Below are 16,438 nucleotides of genomic sequence, written 5' to 3' on the forward strand. Positions count from 1 at the left end.
TCTTTCTTTCTTTCTTTCTTTCTTTCTTTCTTTCTTTCTTTCTTTCTCTCTCTCTCTCTCTCTCTTCCTTTTTTCTTTTTTTTTTAAGATTTTATTTATTTTTTTGACAGAGAGACACAGCGAGAGAGGGAACACAAGCAGGGGGAGTGGGAGAGGGAGAAGCAGGCTTCCCGCCGAGCAGGGAGCCCGATGCAGGACTCGATCCCAGGAGCCTGGGATCATGACCTGAGCCAAAGGCAGACGCTTAACGACTGAGCCACTAGGCTCCCTCTCTCTTTCTTTCTCTCTCTCTCTCTCTTTCTCTCTCTTTCTTTCTTCCTTTCTTTCTAAGTAGGTTCCGTGGCCAGCATGAGCCCAACATGGGGGCTTGAACTCATGACACTGAGCTGAGATGAGGAGTCAGATGCTTAACCGACTGAGCTACCCAGGCAACCCTCTGTTGCATTTTTTTTTTAAGATTTTATTTATTTATTTGTCAGCACAAGCAGAGGGAGAAGAAGGCTCCCCGCTGAGCAAGGAGCCCAATGTGAGACTCAGTCCCAGGACCTTGGGATCATGACCTGACCCAAAGGCAGACAGTTAACTGAATGAGCCACCTAGGCATCCCCCTCTGTTGCATTTCTATGTCAGAAAGAGAAATTAGGAAAACAGTCCCATGTTCAATTCTTTCAAAAACAATAAAATGCTGTGAATAAATGTAACCAAAGAAGTTGAAAGACCTGTGCTCTGAAAGCTATAAGACATTTAATGAAGAAAATTGAAGATGGACATAGTAAATGGAAAGATAAACCTTTGTCATGCCTTGTAAGTATTAATATTGTTTAAAAATGCTCAGACTTTGAAAAGCACTCTACATATTCAATGCAATCCATATTCTATACAATAGAAATAGTGTTTTTCAAAGAACTTTAGCAAAAAAACAAAACCTCTAAAATTTACATGGAAACAGAAAACATTGCACCTAAACAAAGCAGTGTTGAGGAAACATATTCAAGTTGAAGATACAACAACCCCAGATTTCAAACTGTACTACAAAACTAAAAAATCAAAACAGTATGGCACTGGCACAAAAACAGACACATAAACCAAGGAAACAGAATAGAGTCCAGGATTAAACCCATGTTTATATGGTCAAATTATCTACAAAAAAAAGGAGTTGAGTATATACAATGGGGGAAAGACTATCTCTTCAGGAACTGGTGTTAGGAAAACGAGACAGCTACTTGCAAAAGCATGAAACCACCTTATTACACCTTACACAAAAGTAAACTCTATGTGGATTCCATACCCAAGTGTAAGACTTGACACCCTATACTTCTTTTTTTTTTTTTAAGATTTTATTTATTTATTTATTTGACAGAGTGAGAGAGGGAGAAGACTTCCTGCCAAGCAGGGAGCCCGATGCGGGGCTCGATTCCAGGATCCAGGGCTCATGACCTGAGCCGAAGGCAGAGGCTTAATGACTGAGCCACCCAGCCGCCCCTGAAACTGTATACTTCTTAAGACAGAACAGAGGCATTAAACTCATGGACATTAGCCTTAGCTATATTTTTGTGGAATTATCTCTTCAGGCCAGGGAAACAAAAGGAAAAATATAAAATGGGGTAGAGGAACATAATAGACATTTTCCCAAAGAAGATACACAGATGGACGCTAGGCACATGAAAAGCTGCTCAGTAACAATAATCATCAGGAAGTGCAAATCAAAACCACAATGAGATATCACCTCAAAGCAGCCAGATTGGCTGGTATCAAAAAGACAAGCAATAACAAGTGTTGGTGAAAACGTAGAGAAAAGGCAACTCATCTTTGCTGGTGGAAAGGTACTTTGGTGCAGCCACCGTGTGGGAAACAGTATGGAGTTTGCACAAAACAGTAAACACAGAAGGACAGTATGGTCCTTAATTGCACTTCTGGGTGGTTCACCTTAGAAAAAAACTAACACGAAAAGATACGTGCACGACCACATTCACTGTGGCATTAGTTACAGTACTCAACATATGGAAGCAACCCACGTGTCCATCAACAGATGAATGGATAATAAAGATGTGGTATTCACATACAAGGGACTGTTACTCAACCATATAAAAAGGATAAAGTCTTGCCATTTGTGACAACATGGATGGACCTAGAGGGTATTCTTCCAAGTAAATAAGACAGAAAGACAAACACCATATTTTATTTATATGTATAGTCTAAGTAGCAAAGTGAACAAGCAATAAAAGGAAAATAGAAACGGACTTAAAAGTATAGAGAACAAATTGGTGTTTACGAGATTGGAAGGGGATGGAGGGATAGGTGAAATAGATGAAGGGGATTAGTCAGTACAGAGTGACACTTTTTAAATAAGTCGTAGGAGTGGTGCCTAGGTGGATCAGTCGGTTAAACATCTGCCTCTTGATTTCAGCTCAGGTCATGATCTCAGGGTCATAAGATTGAGCCCCTCATCAGGCTGTGCACTCAGTGGAGATTCTGCTTGAAGACTCTCTCCCTCTGCTCTTCCCCCTCCCGAACTCTCTAGCTGTCTCTCAACATAATAAATAAATAAATCTTAAATAAGTCACGGGAATGAAAAGTACAGCAGAGGGAATATGGTCAGTAATATTGTAGTAGTTTTTTATAGTGACATGTTAATTACACTTAGTGTGGTGAGCATTTTGTAATGTATATAATTGTTGAATCACTGTTGTACACCTGACGCTAATATTATAGGTCAATATACTTCCACGAAAGAAAGAGAGAGAGAGAGAGAAAGAAAGAAAGAAAAAAAGAAAGGGAGAGAGAAAAGAAAGAAAAAGAAAAGCTCACACTCACCATCATCAATGAAATTGAACCCTAAAATAAGAGCCCATCATCCAGATTGCTTGTCACCCTCCAAATCCTCCCTCACTCTGGGCTGTTCTCCAGGGGCTGGGCAGCAGCCACACACACCATCCAACCTCCCAGTGGCAGTTGGGGCAGTCCAGGCAGGCTTCACCAAGGGCCTCTGTGCCTTCAGAACATCCCAGCAACCCTCAGTTGGGCCAGGTTCTGGAGAAGGGAACAGCATTTGGACATGTCCATTAGAAACGTGACTCAGTTTTGTTTGAGAAGGGTGATTTTGTCACTCACCTGGCTTTCAAGTCGGACCGTTCGTTCATCCTCACCCACATTGCAAGCCTTTCTGTATTCCTCTTACAGAGGTAGGGTGCGGGTGTATCTTGCCCAGGTCCTTTCTACTTTCCTTTTCTGATAATACTTATCTCCACATTAGTCTCCATCAATTTTGAAGTATTTCTGAGTAAACGGGCTGCCCTTCATACACTTTTCCTCTTACTGCCAAAGTCCCAAATCACTAGGGTCCTCAGAATTTTTCTTTGGTCACTTGTCCATTCTTCCTGATGAGCTTCATTTACATTTTGTGATGAGTATATGAATAGAAATCGACATATGGTCTGTTTTCTTACCTTCAAACATCAGATCATTCCCAAGAAATTACATTATGCTACCAATTTTTGCAGATTGTCCCAGTCAGGATAAAAGGAGTGCATCGAGGACTCAGCGGAATATTTTGCAGAATGAGTTACCCAGTGAAGAGAAAATAGTCATATTTGCAAGAAATGATTCGTGTTCTGTTTTTGGAGAAAACCGGAAATTTCATAGCAGTGGAGATCAGACCCAAACCCAGGAGGGGCATTTGAGGTGAGTGGACACTCCTGCAGGAGAAGGGGATCAGGGCAGATTGTGAGACTAACTTGAAATTAGAGAATAGCTGAAAACATACTTCAACAATTGTATGGTCGGAATTTTCACACAACGAAGCTTTTATGAATGCATTCTAGATCCTGATCATCTGAAAAACAGTTCAGTTGGAAACAATGGTGAGAAAAACTATTATCTGAGAAACCTAGAGTGTTATGACTATATTTGAGTCCTCAGTCAGTGCATTAAGCTTGTTCCTCTTTGTTACCATGGAGACAGTGCCACAAACATGCCCATTCATTGAAAATGGCCATTATGTAAATAAGCATTAATAAACATCAATAGGTCATTAATAAAGAGTTTGGTTATAATCATTATTCCCTAACAGTGTGCCTTCCTATTTTGAACAGACGTCATTTGGTGGAGCGTGTCTGTGAAAGCAATGAAGGTAATCAATGTGGAGAAACCGTGAGGCAGATTACAAGTTTTGCTGTGCATGAGGATTGCCCTTCTGGAGAAAAATCCCATGAATGCAGTAAGTGTAGAGAAGCCTTCGCAGATGGTTCTTTCCCTGAGAACCCAGGAAGGTCTCATCCTGGACACAAACCGAGTCCCTGTGAGGAATGTGGGCCGGCCTGCAGCTGTGTCTTGAGCTTTAGCCCTCATGTTGATGCAGACCTCGTAGGGAAACCCTATGAATGTCAGGACACTGGGAGAGGATCGAAGAGAGAATTGAAGAGTCTCAGTAGTAAAAAGTCTTTAGAGTGCAAGAAGTGTGGAAAAGCTTTCACTCGCACCTCATCCTTTCAGGGTCACGTGCGAGGTCACTGTGGACAGAGAGTCTATGCGTGTGATGTGTGTGGGAAAGCCTTTATGTATCACTCCTGTCTTACACGCCATGTGAGAACTCACACTGGAACGAAACCCAGTGATTGTACAGACTGTGGGAAAGCCTACATGTGCCTCTCATACTCTCAAGGTTACTCAAGTAATCAAACTGGGAAACGACTTTTTAGATGTGGGCAGTGTGGGAAAGCCTTCACTCGTCAGGCCTACCTTCTAGTGCATGTGAGGACACACACTGGGGAGAGACCCTATGAATGCCAGCAATGTGAGAAGACCTTCACAGATCGTGGAAATCTGCGAGAACACGTGAGAACACACACTGGGGAGAGACCCTATGAATGTCAGGAGTGTGGGAAGACCTTCAAGTATAACTCAGGCCTGCGAGCACACATGAGGGCACACACTGGGGAGAGACCCTATAAATGTCAGCACTGTGGGAAAGCCTTCACTGGTCACTATTCCCTTCTAGTACACGTGAGAACACACACGGGGGACAGGCCCTATGAATGTGTGGAGTGTGGGAAAACTTTCCAGAAGTGTGAACATTTTAAACGTCACATGACCACGCACAGCACAGTGAAACCCTATGAATGTAAGGAGTGTGGCAGAGCCTTCCGGGATCGCACAGACCTGCGAATACATATGAGGACACACACTGGGGAAAGACCCTATGAGTGTCAGCAATGTGGGAAGACCTTCAGACATCTTGGAAATCTGCGAGGACATGTGAGAACGCACACTGGGGAGAGACCGTATGAATGTCAGCAATGTGGGAAGACCTTCAGGTATAACTCAGACCTGCGAGAACACGTGAGGACGCACACTGGGGAGAGACCCTATAAATGTCAGCAGTGTGGGAAAGCCTTCATTCGTCGCTACACCCTTCTAGTACATGTGAGAACACACACAGAGGGTGGACACGTGAAATGTAAAGAGTGTGGGAAAGCATACAAGTTTTCCTCATCCCTTCGAGTGCATATGAAGAAACACACTGGGGAGAGACATTCACTAGTCACCGCTCCCTTCAAGAACATGTGAGGATGCACAGTGGACAGTATCCCTTTGAATCTAAGGACTCTGGTAAGATCTTCCAGTGTCCCGTAGACCTGCAAGTACGTGTGATGACACTCACTAGAGCAGAACCATATGAATATCTGCACTATGAGAAAGCCTTCCGTTGTCCCTCTTCTCTTTGAGGACACATGTGAAAGCACAGTGATGTGAAACCCTATGAACTTAAGAACCATGGAAAAGCCTTCAGGTACCTCATCAATCTGGGAGCACAGACACAATGTGGGAAAGCATTTATTCTCCCTTAAAATCGTTTTTAAAATGCCACCCAGTACACTGGAGATGAACCTGAATGGACATAATTTTGGGAAGACTTCCAGTATAGAACTTCATATATTGTTCATGAAAATTCTGACGGGACAGAAACCGTTTCATTGTTATAAACATGGTTTTGTTTTGCAAGTGCCTCTTCCTTGATAGAGATGCAAAGTGTCTTTAATTCCTAGTTCATGTCGCTGATGTGAACACTAATGATGGTCAGTGTCCTTTGTCCTCTGCATCTCTACAACATACACTTTGTTATCTCAGACTTGGAGTAATCACATGGTTATATAAAACATGTCTCTTTTCCATTACAATGTCTCTTAGACCCAGGGGTGATAAGAATGTGTCTGTTTGGGGCGGTGGGGATAATATAACTTTATGTAATTGTAGAAAAAGATTTCTTGAATTATACATTCCACATGTTCCTAGTGTATGATCATGACACGAGACTTGTACTGTTGAAAGTTCTTTTATGTTGTCTGTTGCAGATACTGGAGTTTCCTGATTCTATATCACCTCTTTTCAGTCTTTATTATTGAAAGATATATTGTCAGGGCACCTGGGTGGTGCAGTTGGTTAAGCATCCAACTCTTTGGTTTCAGCTCAGGTTGTGATCTCAGGGTTGTGAGATCAAGCCCTGCATCAGCTCCGTGCTCAGCTCGGAGTCTGCTTGAAATTCTCTCTTCCTCCCCCTCTGCCTCTCCCACCTCTAAAATAAATAAATCGTAAATAAAAAAAGAAAGATATATTTTCACTTCAGTTCTCTCTTTTTATTGAATGAACAGTTGTTAAAATTCTCTTACTGGTTTATCTTATCTGGCACTAACTTTTGATGTCTGTGGTCTTTCTTCCAAATTGTGGCTTGGAAGAACATCCCTTTGCACTATATGTTTCAGGTTTGCCTGTTTATTTCCATGATCAGTGATTGTGCTAGAAATACCAGGGAGGTGCTTTCCTCTAGCCCCCAGGAGATCATGTCTGGAGTGCCCAATACCCTTAATATTAGCCAGAACACCTGGGTAAAAGTTGACATCTGGTTAATTTTGGACGTAGGAGCCTCTTCAGTTTTATCCACATTGGAGGTAAAAACCCATCATTGTTTCCACAATATAACAGTCCTGAGGTACCCGAAAGGCATACCAACTATTGGACTAAATGTTTGTAGTTTTACCCTTGGATAAGGTATATGGCCAAGTAAGAGTGTGTAGCTCATCCTACTGGGTTGGCTGTCAAAGGGAAATGTACTGCTGCCTTAGGACCTTCAAAAGAATTTGCAGGGCGATTGGATGACTCAGTCGGTAGAGCGTGCAACTCTTGGTCTTGAGCCCCACACTGGGTATAGAGATAACTTAAAAAAATATATTATAAAATAAAATCATAAAGAGAATTTGGAATAGCATGCCCAAGTTGTTATTTACTATTTTCATCCTTTTTAAAAGACACATCAGTAAACTATGAAAACTCTTTATTGTTTAGAGGAGTGACATGTAAAATGCCATAGGAAGTCAAAACATGATGTGTCCGCGTTAAGCAGTCATGAGGGGTTTTGCCTGCATCCAGATGTCTGGTTCTAAGATCAGATACCCTAAGTATTGATCTTGAGTTTGAGCAAACTGCAAAATTTGATACTTTCTGTCCCTTTAAGCCAAAAGTTTAACAGATAGATGGTGTCCTCCATTGAAGGGAAGCAGAGAATGAAATTATCTCCATATTGTAACAACGTAGAAATGCAAAAAACTCTGTCACCCAGAGCAACCTTAGGGGTTTGTGAAAAGGAAGAAAATTCTCTGTGGGTCCCTGGGGCATGACTGTCCAGGGGTATTTCTGTGCTTCCAAGTGAAAGGAAAAACTGGCTACACTTACCAACTGGAATGCTAAAAATGCACTGCATAGATGAATTACAGTGGAAAATTTGCTCTCAGTGGCAATGGATGTCAGCCCATTGGGTTAGGAACAACAGAGTATGGAGAGATGAAAATGTTTATTGCTGAGAGGTCCTAGACAGATGTCCATTGTCAGCCATTGGGTTTTCTCAGGAGGGAAATGGTGTTACAGGGCATAGCGGAGGGGATTGTGAGACACTGAGGCTTTAAAACTTCTATCATGGTCTTGATGCCCTGAAGGGAATCTTTATTTATAGAGTATTGTCTTGTTCTGCCAAGAGATTTTGAAAGATATAATTTTATCTTGATGAGGTACACTGTGGATTCTGCCAATATCAGTTGAACATGTTGCCCATAAAGAACAAGGTAGCTGATCCAATAGGAACCAACAACCAGTGTTCCCAGGCTCTGCTATGGTGCCATCAGAGACTGAGGGTAGAAAAGGGGCCATGGGGTCGTGTACTTCCCCTGGTGGATTATTTTGATCACTGCTGCCAAATTCTGGAATTATTTGCCCGTTTGAGGGAATCAAATTCTGGCATGATACTTTTCTAAGAGATGTCAGGTGCACACATGAATAGAGGAGAAGTAACTAAGGAGAAGGTATCTCTCCAAGGGCCTAGACGAAAAGAATAGGCTGAGAGACAGGAACCTGTGGAGATTTTTAAGAGGCCCCCACTGTTGGAGCTGTTTTAGTCCTTGTGGGCAGGGGCTGCTTTCCATCAGGGAGTTGGCCACCAGGAGCGTAGTTCTGGTGTCAACAAGGACAGAGACTCATTCCCAATGCGGAGGTGGTTACATTAGCTGCTTACGAGGGAGGACTGGGAAGAGCCCCTGGAGTTCCCTGGAGTCCCATCATTGGGAATGAGGAGGACATTGGAACAGCCAGCTGGAGGGATGCAGGTGCCTGGAGTGCTTGTTTGTAACCAAGTTTTTTTCACTGTCCTGGCTCTTTGCAATAATAGCAGAAAGTACAGGTTTTTAAAATCTTGTGTAGTGGGCTTTCATATGCCGTAAGTGAAAATTGGGAATTTATTGGTCTTTCATGTTGGTGACTCATCTAGGATGTGAAGAGCTTGTCTGTCAAATTACCTAAATCTGGAGTGGACATAGATTCCCATACACCCTGGTTCCTTTTACCTGAAAGAGAAAGAGCTCAGTTCTGCCCATAAATAGAGTTAAGTGCATTCAGTTCCTAAAGTTCATCGAGAATTTTTTTTTTAAGGATTTTATTTATTTACTTGAGAGAGAGAGAGCACAAGCTGGGGGGGACAGGCAGAGGGAGAGGGAGATGCAGACTCCCCACTGAGCAGGGTGACTGATAAGGGACTCAATCCCAGGACCCTGGGTTCATGACCTGAGCCAAACACAGACACTTAGCTGACTAAGCCACCCATGCACCCCCAGAATTTTCTTTAAGGACAATTTGGAGTCCATTATGATCATCATGAAAGGGTCCATCAGGTTTTTGCGTGCAAGTCTGAATTTTGTTCCACTCAACAGGCTTAAGGAAAGATCCTACAATTGCTCAGTAGTATTTCCAGTGAGTGATATAGCATCCCTGCAGAAACATGGGTTTCTGTTTCCCTGATACTTTCTTTAATGTTCCTGTTGGGCCAGCTTCATCCAGTGTGTGTCTGGCCCTCACCAACAAGCACATGAGCTAACTGGTATAAATCTGAGAAACCAGGTTGGTAAGTTTGAATAACTTAAATTCTTCAGCACACCTATGGGGATACTTCATCACTTTGGGGAAAGTCTGGCTTGCAGTTCAGCCTTAGTCCAGGCAAGGTAAAAAATTGGGGTTTATTAAGATCCCCATTGGGGTCCATTTTGATAGGTTCAGGAGAGGAAGGACTGGGGCGGGAAACAGAAAAAGGGAACTTCAGTGGGAGGATTCGAAAGAGGGTGGGGGGTACACAGGAGGCAGGGAGAAAGCAGAGGGAGGAGAGAGAGGGCACTGGAAGCCTGGTCTGCACATCATGTGGCTGCCACCTGTCTGGAGACAGGATGGGGGAGGGGAAAGTGGCTCAGAAGCCATTTTGACACCTTTCAATGGTTTACTTCTGTTAATTGATTTTTGCAGAGAGCAACTTAAGATCCTGATAATGTTTGGAAACCAAAATTCCCATTAAAATAGGCATCCCATTTGCTTTTGACAATTTTAGAGCCATGGCTATCCAATTTTGGTTCTGTAAGTCAGTTTGGGGAGATCAGAAGTCTCCAGTAATGGCCATTGATGTTCTAAGTTACTTCTGATAAAGTTAGTCCATTTAATTAGAAACGTGCATGAGGGGAGACCGTACTTTTTAAACATAAAACCAGAGGGGTGCCCTCAAAGCATTGTTATGACTGGGATCCCATTTCTTGGGTTCTTTAGAACAAAAAGAAATTCCTAAAAACCACTGCTTCAATAGGAACAGGCTGTTCCCAAAAGGGCTTGGTCCAAAGGCCAGCACAGTTCCAGGCAGGAACAGTCTGATTCCACGCTTTAGTTGGACCAAAGGCCAACACTCTTCCAACACGCACAGTTCATGACACCAAGTAAGTAAACCTTAACTGTTGGTTATTTCACCAGCAAAAATCGGTTTATACAGAATAATAAGAATTGCAAATGAGGACATGCAAGAAATGGCAAATCCAGGGGCAAATCCAGAGAACAAAAGAGAGGCCACTCTTTTGCAGGAAAGGGGAGAGTTGGGAGGGGTTACTGTCAAGACAAAGTCAATTTGGGGAAACTGGTCTTTTGAAGATGATGGCTTCTCATTGTTAGAGCTGTGACCGTCTCTCATTGGCTGAGCTGTGACCGTCTCTCATTGGCTGAGCTGTGACCGTCTCTCATTGGCTGAGCTCTGACCATCTCTCATTGGCTGAGCTCTGTCTCTCCTTGGTTGAGCTGTGACTGTCTCTCATTGGCTGAGCTCTGACCATCTCGCATTGGCTGAGCTGTCTCTCATTGGCTGGCCTGTTGCTGGGCGGAGTAAAGCTTTCTCACTGTGGCAGGGGAAGTGAAGCTGTGTCCACTTGAAGCTCTTTTCCTCTTGTGTGTACAGCTAACCGGGGGTTAGACAGGAGAGCACCCACTGCTGGTCTCCTGCCTTCATCTTAGCAAGGGTTCCCTTTAACGACCACCTTTATTCATAAAAACTAGTCCATCCTAATGGTGAAACCCTTAATATTGCTTATGTAATGGCCTCAAAGAACACCAGGAGTCATGGTCTTGCCGCTCAAAGAGTGAGTGAGGGGAGCCTGACACACGCATCTTCCCTACTTGTCGGTCAGTGAGTAGAACAAACCGCATTCCTGGTGAGGTGAGTCTTAGCAGTGATGGGAATGACATGACTGGGTGCTCCAGGCATAAAGTAAACCTTGAGAAAAATAATTTCAGGAAATGTTGCTTCTCATTGTTTGTTGTCCAGTAGGCTCTGAGATGTTTACGTGAAAATCGATACCAGAACAAAAACATCCCCATATCTCACTTCCTCTTGCTACTAATTGTGCTAAATAACCACAGGACGTTTCTTGCCGTGATGGATGGGTAAGGGGTTGGTCATGCTTCACCCAGTGGTGTCTCCTTGTATTAATTCCAGTGGAGGAAAGATGGGCCGTGCCTTTCTCTTTCCTTCCGACCACTCACGCTTCTGTTGATCTGCCCCCAGTTGACACAGGTCAGTTTCTATCTCCATCAGACAGCCCCCAGGGATGCTCCTCTGGCCCTGGGCCTGGTGGGAGTATGGTTGTATTTTGGGTGGAGCTGGTTGGGCTCCATGTCTGAGAGGGTTTGTAAGGTGAGCAGGCCCACTGGGACTTGGGGAAGGAATGTGGTAGTGTGAATGCACAATAAGGATACCTGTATGGTCTTTGCAGAGAGGAGTGCTTCTGTCTAATTATTCCAACCACTGTCAGAATGGGATTTGCTCTCTACTGTCCTCAGTTCACCAATATGACCAGTGATCGTGTGGATCCCACACAGTAGTAAGGGTTAATATAGGTGCACTGAACTGAAACAGCATGGAAGGTGTGCATCACAAGCACATTTCGATGTCACCACCAGTGGGAAACAGTCCATATGTGACATTTTCCATGGAACTCTCTTTCTCATAGCAGAACCATGAAATCCAGTTTCAAATTTTTTACAAATTGTTAACCCTTCCATGTACCCAGAGATCGTTTTCCCTGTGATTTTATGGTTCTTTTGTTTCCAGTTCTCTTCAGAACCTGAGAGCGAAGTTTTGCAGGGGTGCCCACTTGATGCTTGTTTGTAGGCTCCGAATCTGCACCTGTTCTGTGTCCTTTAGTGGTTGGCCAGTCATATGTGGCCAAACAAGGGACACAGGAAGGTCCAGGGAGACAGTGGATTATACTCAGGTCCTAGAAGGACAGTCGGTGCTTGTAAAGAAGGGGTGACATTGGGGAACACCAGGGGAGCAAGCAGGAGTGGGAGGGTGGGAAGCCATGAGCATGAGGACGTGGGCAAGTGCCTGCAGTGTCTAGATCAATGTGGAGTGTCATCGTTTGCTTTGAGCCGAGTGTGTGGCACACGAAGGAGTGAGGGAGACTCAATATTTAGCACCTGACACTGAATATAGAGTCTGGGAAAGAAAGGCTCAATTTGAATCATGATCCTGACTTGATTCCTTTCTTGCTCTGTGGCCTTTGGAAAATCACCTGCATCTGTAGGCCTCAGGTAGCTCATGCAAGGAGATAAAAACATTATCTACCTTATAGAGTTTGCTGAGGAGCAACTGGGTTTATCCATGCTGAGTTCCTTTATGGAGAACATTTAACGCAGTGCCGGATGTGAGTAAGCAAGATGTCAGTGTTCACATAGTAAATGAGAACGCAAACATAGCCTCAGACAGTGGAAGCTGGCCTGGAGCTCACTACTGGGCTGTGGCTTTCTCTCACTGAGCAGAAACAGTATCACCCACCTGTCCTCCAACGAGGCACTTCCTTGTCTGTGATGAGTCAGGGCACATGAAGACCATGTCACGGTCATGTCAGTAAGGAGGCTAAAAAATGAAGTCCAATCTGTAAAAATCAGCAAATATTCCCTGCCTCTAGCTGATGTGCCTGGTGCCTCTCCTAGTTTCAGCTGCACTGCATTCTTCCTGCTCTCTAGATAAGAGAGCACCTAGGTGGCTCAGTCGGTTAAGCATCTGCCTTCGGCTCAGGTCATGATCCCAGGGTCCTGGGATCGAGTCCTGCATCGGGCTCCCCGCTCAGCGGGGAGTCTGCTTCTCCCTTTCCCTCTGCCCCTCCCCTGTGCTCTTTCTCTTTCTTAAATAAATAAATAAAAATTTTTAAAAAACTGTTAAAAAAGAACTACTAAGATCTTCAATCATAAAATTACAGGTACCTCCTGACAGCATCTAATCCAGAGTAAAGGAACACTTTATATGTCAGAACATGTCCTCATGCTGTACCTGTCACGATGTGTCCCTCACACCCACAGCTCTGCAGTCCTTCATGAGTTGTGTTCATCTGACGCTCTAAGCAGTATGCTTCTCTCTAACTGCAAGTGTGGTCCTGGTGATCATTGGCTGGAGGGCATTGGCCAAGTCATTATCTTACTCTTATTAATGTACTACAAGTTACGTTAATGACAAAAGTCATTATATATATGAATTTTTTTTAAACTGACCCAAAAGAAAAAAATCCATAAAATACTATGCACCTGGTACCATGACTAAGAATTCATGACTGTAGAATGTAGAATGTAGAATGCAATACTGTAGACAGTATTGACCAAGAGTAATAACAAGGCTGAATTTGACAGCCCATAAGTGCAAAGAGACATGTTGATAAAATCTCTCAGCCAATGAAAAGTAAAGAGAGTTCCATTTCTTAATATACAAGTGATATTTAAACACAGTTTAAGAAGACTTTCCTGGGAAACATGCATAGAATCTTCTGTTTGAGGAAACCAATGCACATTGTTATTAATCTCATGGAACTGGAATAAGTCAACACTGATGACTTGGATTCAGCTCTGTGTAAATGGAGAGCTCCCACATTCAGTCTGAGCAATGAGGAAGGTGCTCATTTCTCACATGGAAGGATGGAAGAGTACAGGCAGCAGAGGGTCAAAGTCCCATGTGCCTGTTAGCTATGCCATTATATCTGTTGTCCTGAAATCAAGACCCCTGATCTCAAATTACTGAGAAGATGGGTGTTTGCTCTACAAATGAGATATTTTTTCCTTTTTAAAATATTTTTAAAAACTAAGCTCTCTGCTCAATGTGGGGCTCAAACTTAGAAACTGAGATCAAGAGTTGAATGCTCCACTGACTGAGCCAGTCTGGCACCCACAAATGCTATCTTATATCTTATACAGATGTGATAAGAGCTGGAGAAGAGGGGAGTCAAAGTACCAGAGAAAATCAACCATGACAGCCCAGCCTAAATCAGTGGCCTGAGGAACACAGTGGGGTTGCTGGAAAACCCAAAGCTGTGGATTGCTGGTGATAGAATCCCATCCTTGATGGGGGAGATTTTGGAGATAGAAGTGGAAGTCAGGACCGCTAAGAAACAGAAGGAAAAGGTTGGTTTTTGGTTTGGGTACATGCCTGACTGACAGGCTATTCATCAGAACGATGGGCTGCAACCTGTTGCCCAACAAGCTCCCACATATTGGTCCATCTGTATGGTGACCCCAACCCTAGACTAGGGCATCTTTACTTGTACTTTCTTTTTTTCTTTTTTTTTTTAAGATTTTATTTATTTATTTGACAGAGAGAGACACAGCAAGAGAGGGAACACAAGCAGGGGGAGAGGGAGAGGGAGAAGCAGGCCTCCCGCGGAGCAGGGAGCCTGATGTGGGGCTCGATCCCAGGACCCTGGGATCATGACCTGAGCTGAAGGCAGACGCTTAATGACCGAGCCACCCAGGTGCCCCTTTACTTGTACTTTCAATACTCATGCAAGTTAGGCCACTGGTGAATTGTCACCTAGAATCATCAAGATGGGAATTCTGGGAAATATGCCTGTTGGCCTTATCCACAATGAAATAACACAATTCAGCAGAACTATAATTATCTATGTGTGCATTCATTGACCTTTCACACTTCCACGAAAAAATGTAGTACAGTGAAAGGATTAAAGGAAAATGTACTTGGAGATAATATATATATTTCAGAAATATACATGTATATATAGTCCAAAATATGTATGTATATTTCAGAGACATATATGCATATGTGGTTGGAAGGACTAAGAAATCAAACCAGGAACAATTTCACTTAATACTGCTACTTGATACCTAAATTGATGATAAGATCTATGCAGTACAGGCATACACATACTCTGGGCTCAGTATTGGACCCCCCAAATTTCATGCCAAATGGAACCTCAGAACACACCCTCATCTAGAAATAAAGTGAACACACAGGTAATGAAGATGAGACCATACGGGATTAGGGTAGGTCTTGATCCAGCGATGGGTATCCTTATAAAACTGGGAAATTTGGACACAGAGACCTGCACTGAAGACAGACAGGGTTTGACCATGTGAGACAGAAGCAGGGAGTGGCATGATGTGTCTACCTGCCAAAGAATGCAAAGGATTGTTGGCAACTGCCTGAAGCTGGGAGAGAAGCCTGGGACAGATTCTCCTTCAGAGCCTCTAGAAGGAGCCAACCTTGCAGACAACTTGATCTCAGGCTTCCAGCCTCCTCAATTGTGACACAACAAGTGTCTGTCGTTTCTGCCGCCCAGTGTGTGGCACTTTGTTATGGCAGCCCCAGGAGACGAATGCAGTTCTCAGGGAGGGAGGGTGCCTTGGATATCCGAAGAACAGCTGGAGGCCAGGGTGCCCACAGCAGAGTGAGAGGGGGAGAAGGAACAGCAGAGGGAGAGGAGAATGATGGGGTTGGGTCGCATGCGCTGGCTGGACAAGAAGACTGACTTTGGTGGTGGGTGGCCTGGACCCTCAAGATGAGCTGATGAGGCAGCCTCACAGGATCCGTCTGTTACCATGACGACAGGCACTAGGATGGTGATGTCGGCCAAGGTGGTGGATCAGACTGGGTTGGTAGCAGTGACAGTGATTTGGAGGTTGGACCCCAGGTACAATTGAAGTTAGAGCCATCAGAATTTCGTTGCTTGGTGGTGGGCTGAGAGAGAGAGAGAGTCAAGGGACACTCCATTATTTTGTTCAGGAAAAACTGGCATGATGGAGATGCATCAGCTGGTATGTAGGTCTTCACACATGGAGAAGGTTTTGGTGGAGCGGCAGGAGAGCACCTTGAAGCCTGTTGAGTTGGAGATGAGATAGCGCACACGAAAGGAGAGGATAAGCTCTTCACAATGTTAATCAATTTCACTATAATTCAAAACAAATTTGAAAAGTAACTTATAAGAAACATTGGTTTTACAAGCAAAAAATATGGAATCACTAAGATAGCTGCGAACAGTTGAATCAACCCAGGAAAATGGTTGAGTCCTAGAAGGGCAGCACAGCTGAATACAAAAATGAATGATGGGTAAGGTACGGAAGACCAAGCATATTTGAACAAAGGAGGTTTGATATAGAATGGCATGAACCTTTTGACTCCTTTTTACATGCAATATAAAACAAGTGTGCACACAGGTGATGAAAATAAGGGACCAAAAGGAAAGGAAGTTTTCAAAGTTGAGTTATTGGTGTCTGCCGGGGCACAGGGTGTGTTTTCTGACAGGACATCAACCCAGGT

The 16,438-nt window shown here is 43.7% G+C and overlaps 1 protein-coding gene across 1 annotated transcript in view; it reads left to right on the forward strand.

The window, feature by feature from the left end:
* Window positions 1–6,470, forward strand: part of LOC116625691 (zinc finger protein 14-like) — a 20,630-nt gene extending 14,160 nt beyond the window's left edge. Inside the window, exons 2-3 of the mRNA XM_032394467.1 lie at window positions 3,501–3,681; window positions 4,092–6,470. Of these exons, the coding sequence (XP_032250358.1) occupies window positions 4,555–5,565 (1,011 nt within the window). The 5' untranslated portion in view covers window positions 3,501–3,681; window positions 4,092–4,554 and the 3' untranslated portion in view covers window positions 5,566–6,470. The remainder of the gene's footprint in view (window positions 1–3,500; window positions 3,682–4,091) is intronic.
* The last annotated feature ends 9,968 nt before the right edge of the window (window positions 6,471–16,438 follow it).

Source organism: Phoca vitulina, unplaced genomic scaffold (assembly GCF_004348235.1).
Source record: "Phoca vitulina isolate PV1807 unplaced genomic scaffold, GSC_HSeal_1.0 scaffold81, whole genome shotgun sequence".
Taxonomy (NCBI): Eukaryota; Metazoa; Chordata; class Mammalia; order Carnivora; family Phocidae; genus Phoca; species Phoca vitulina.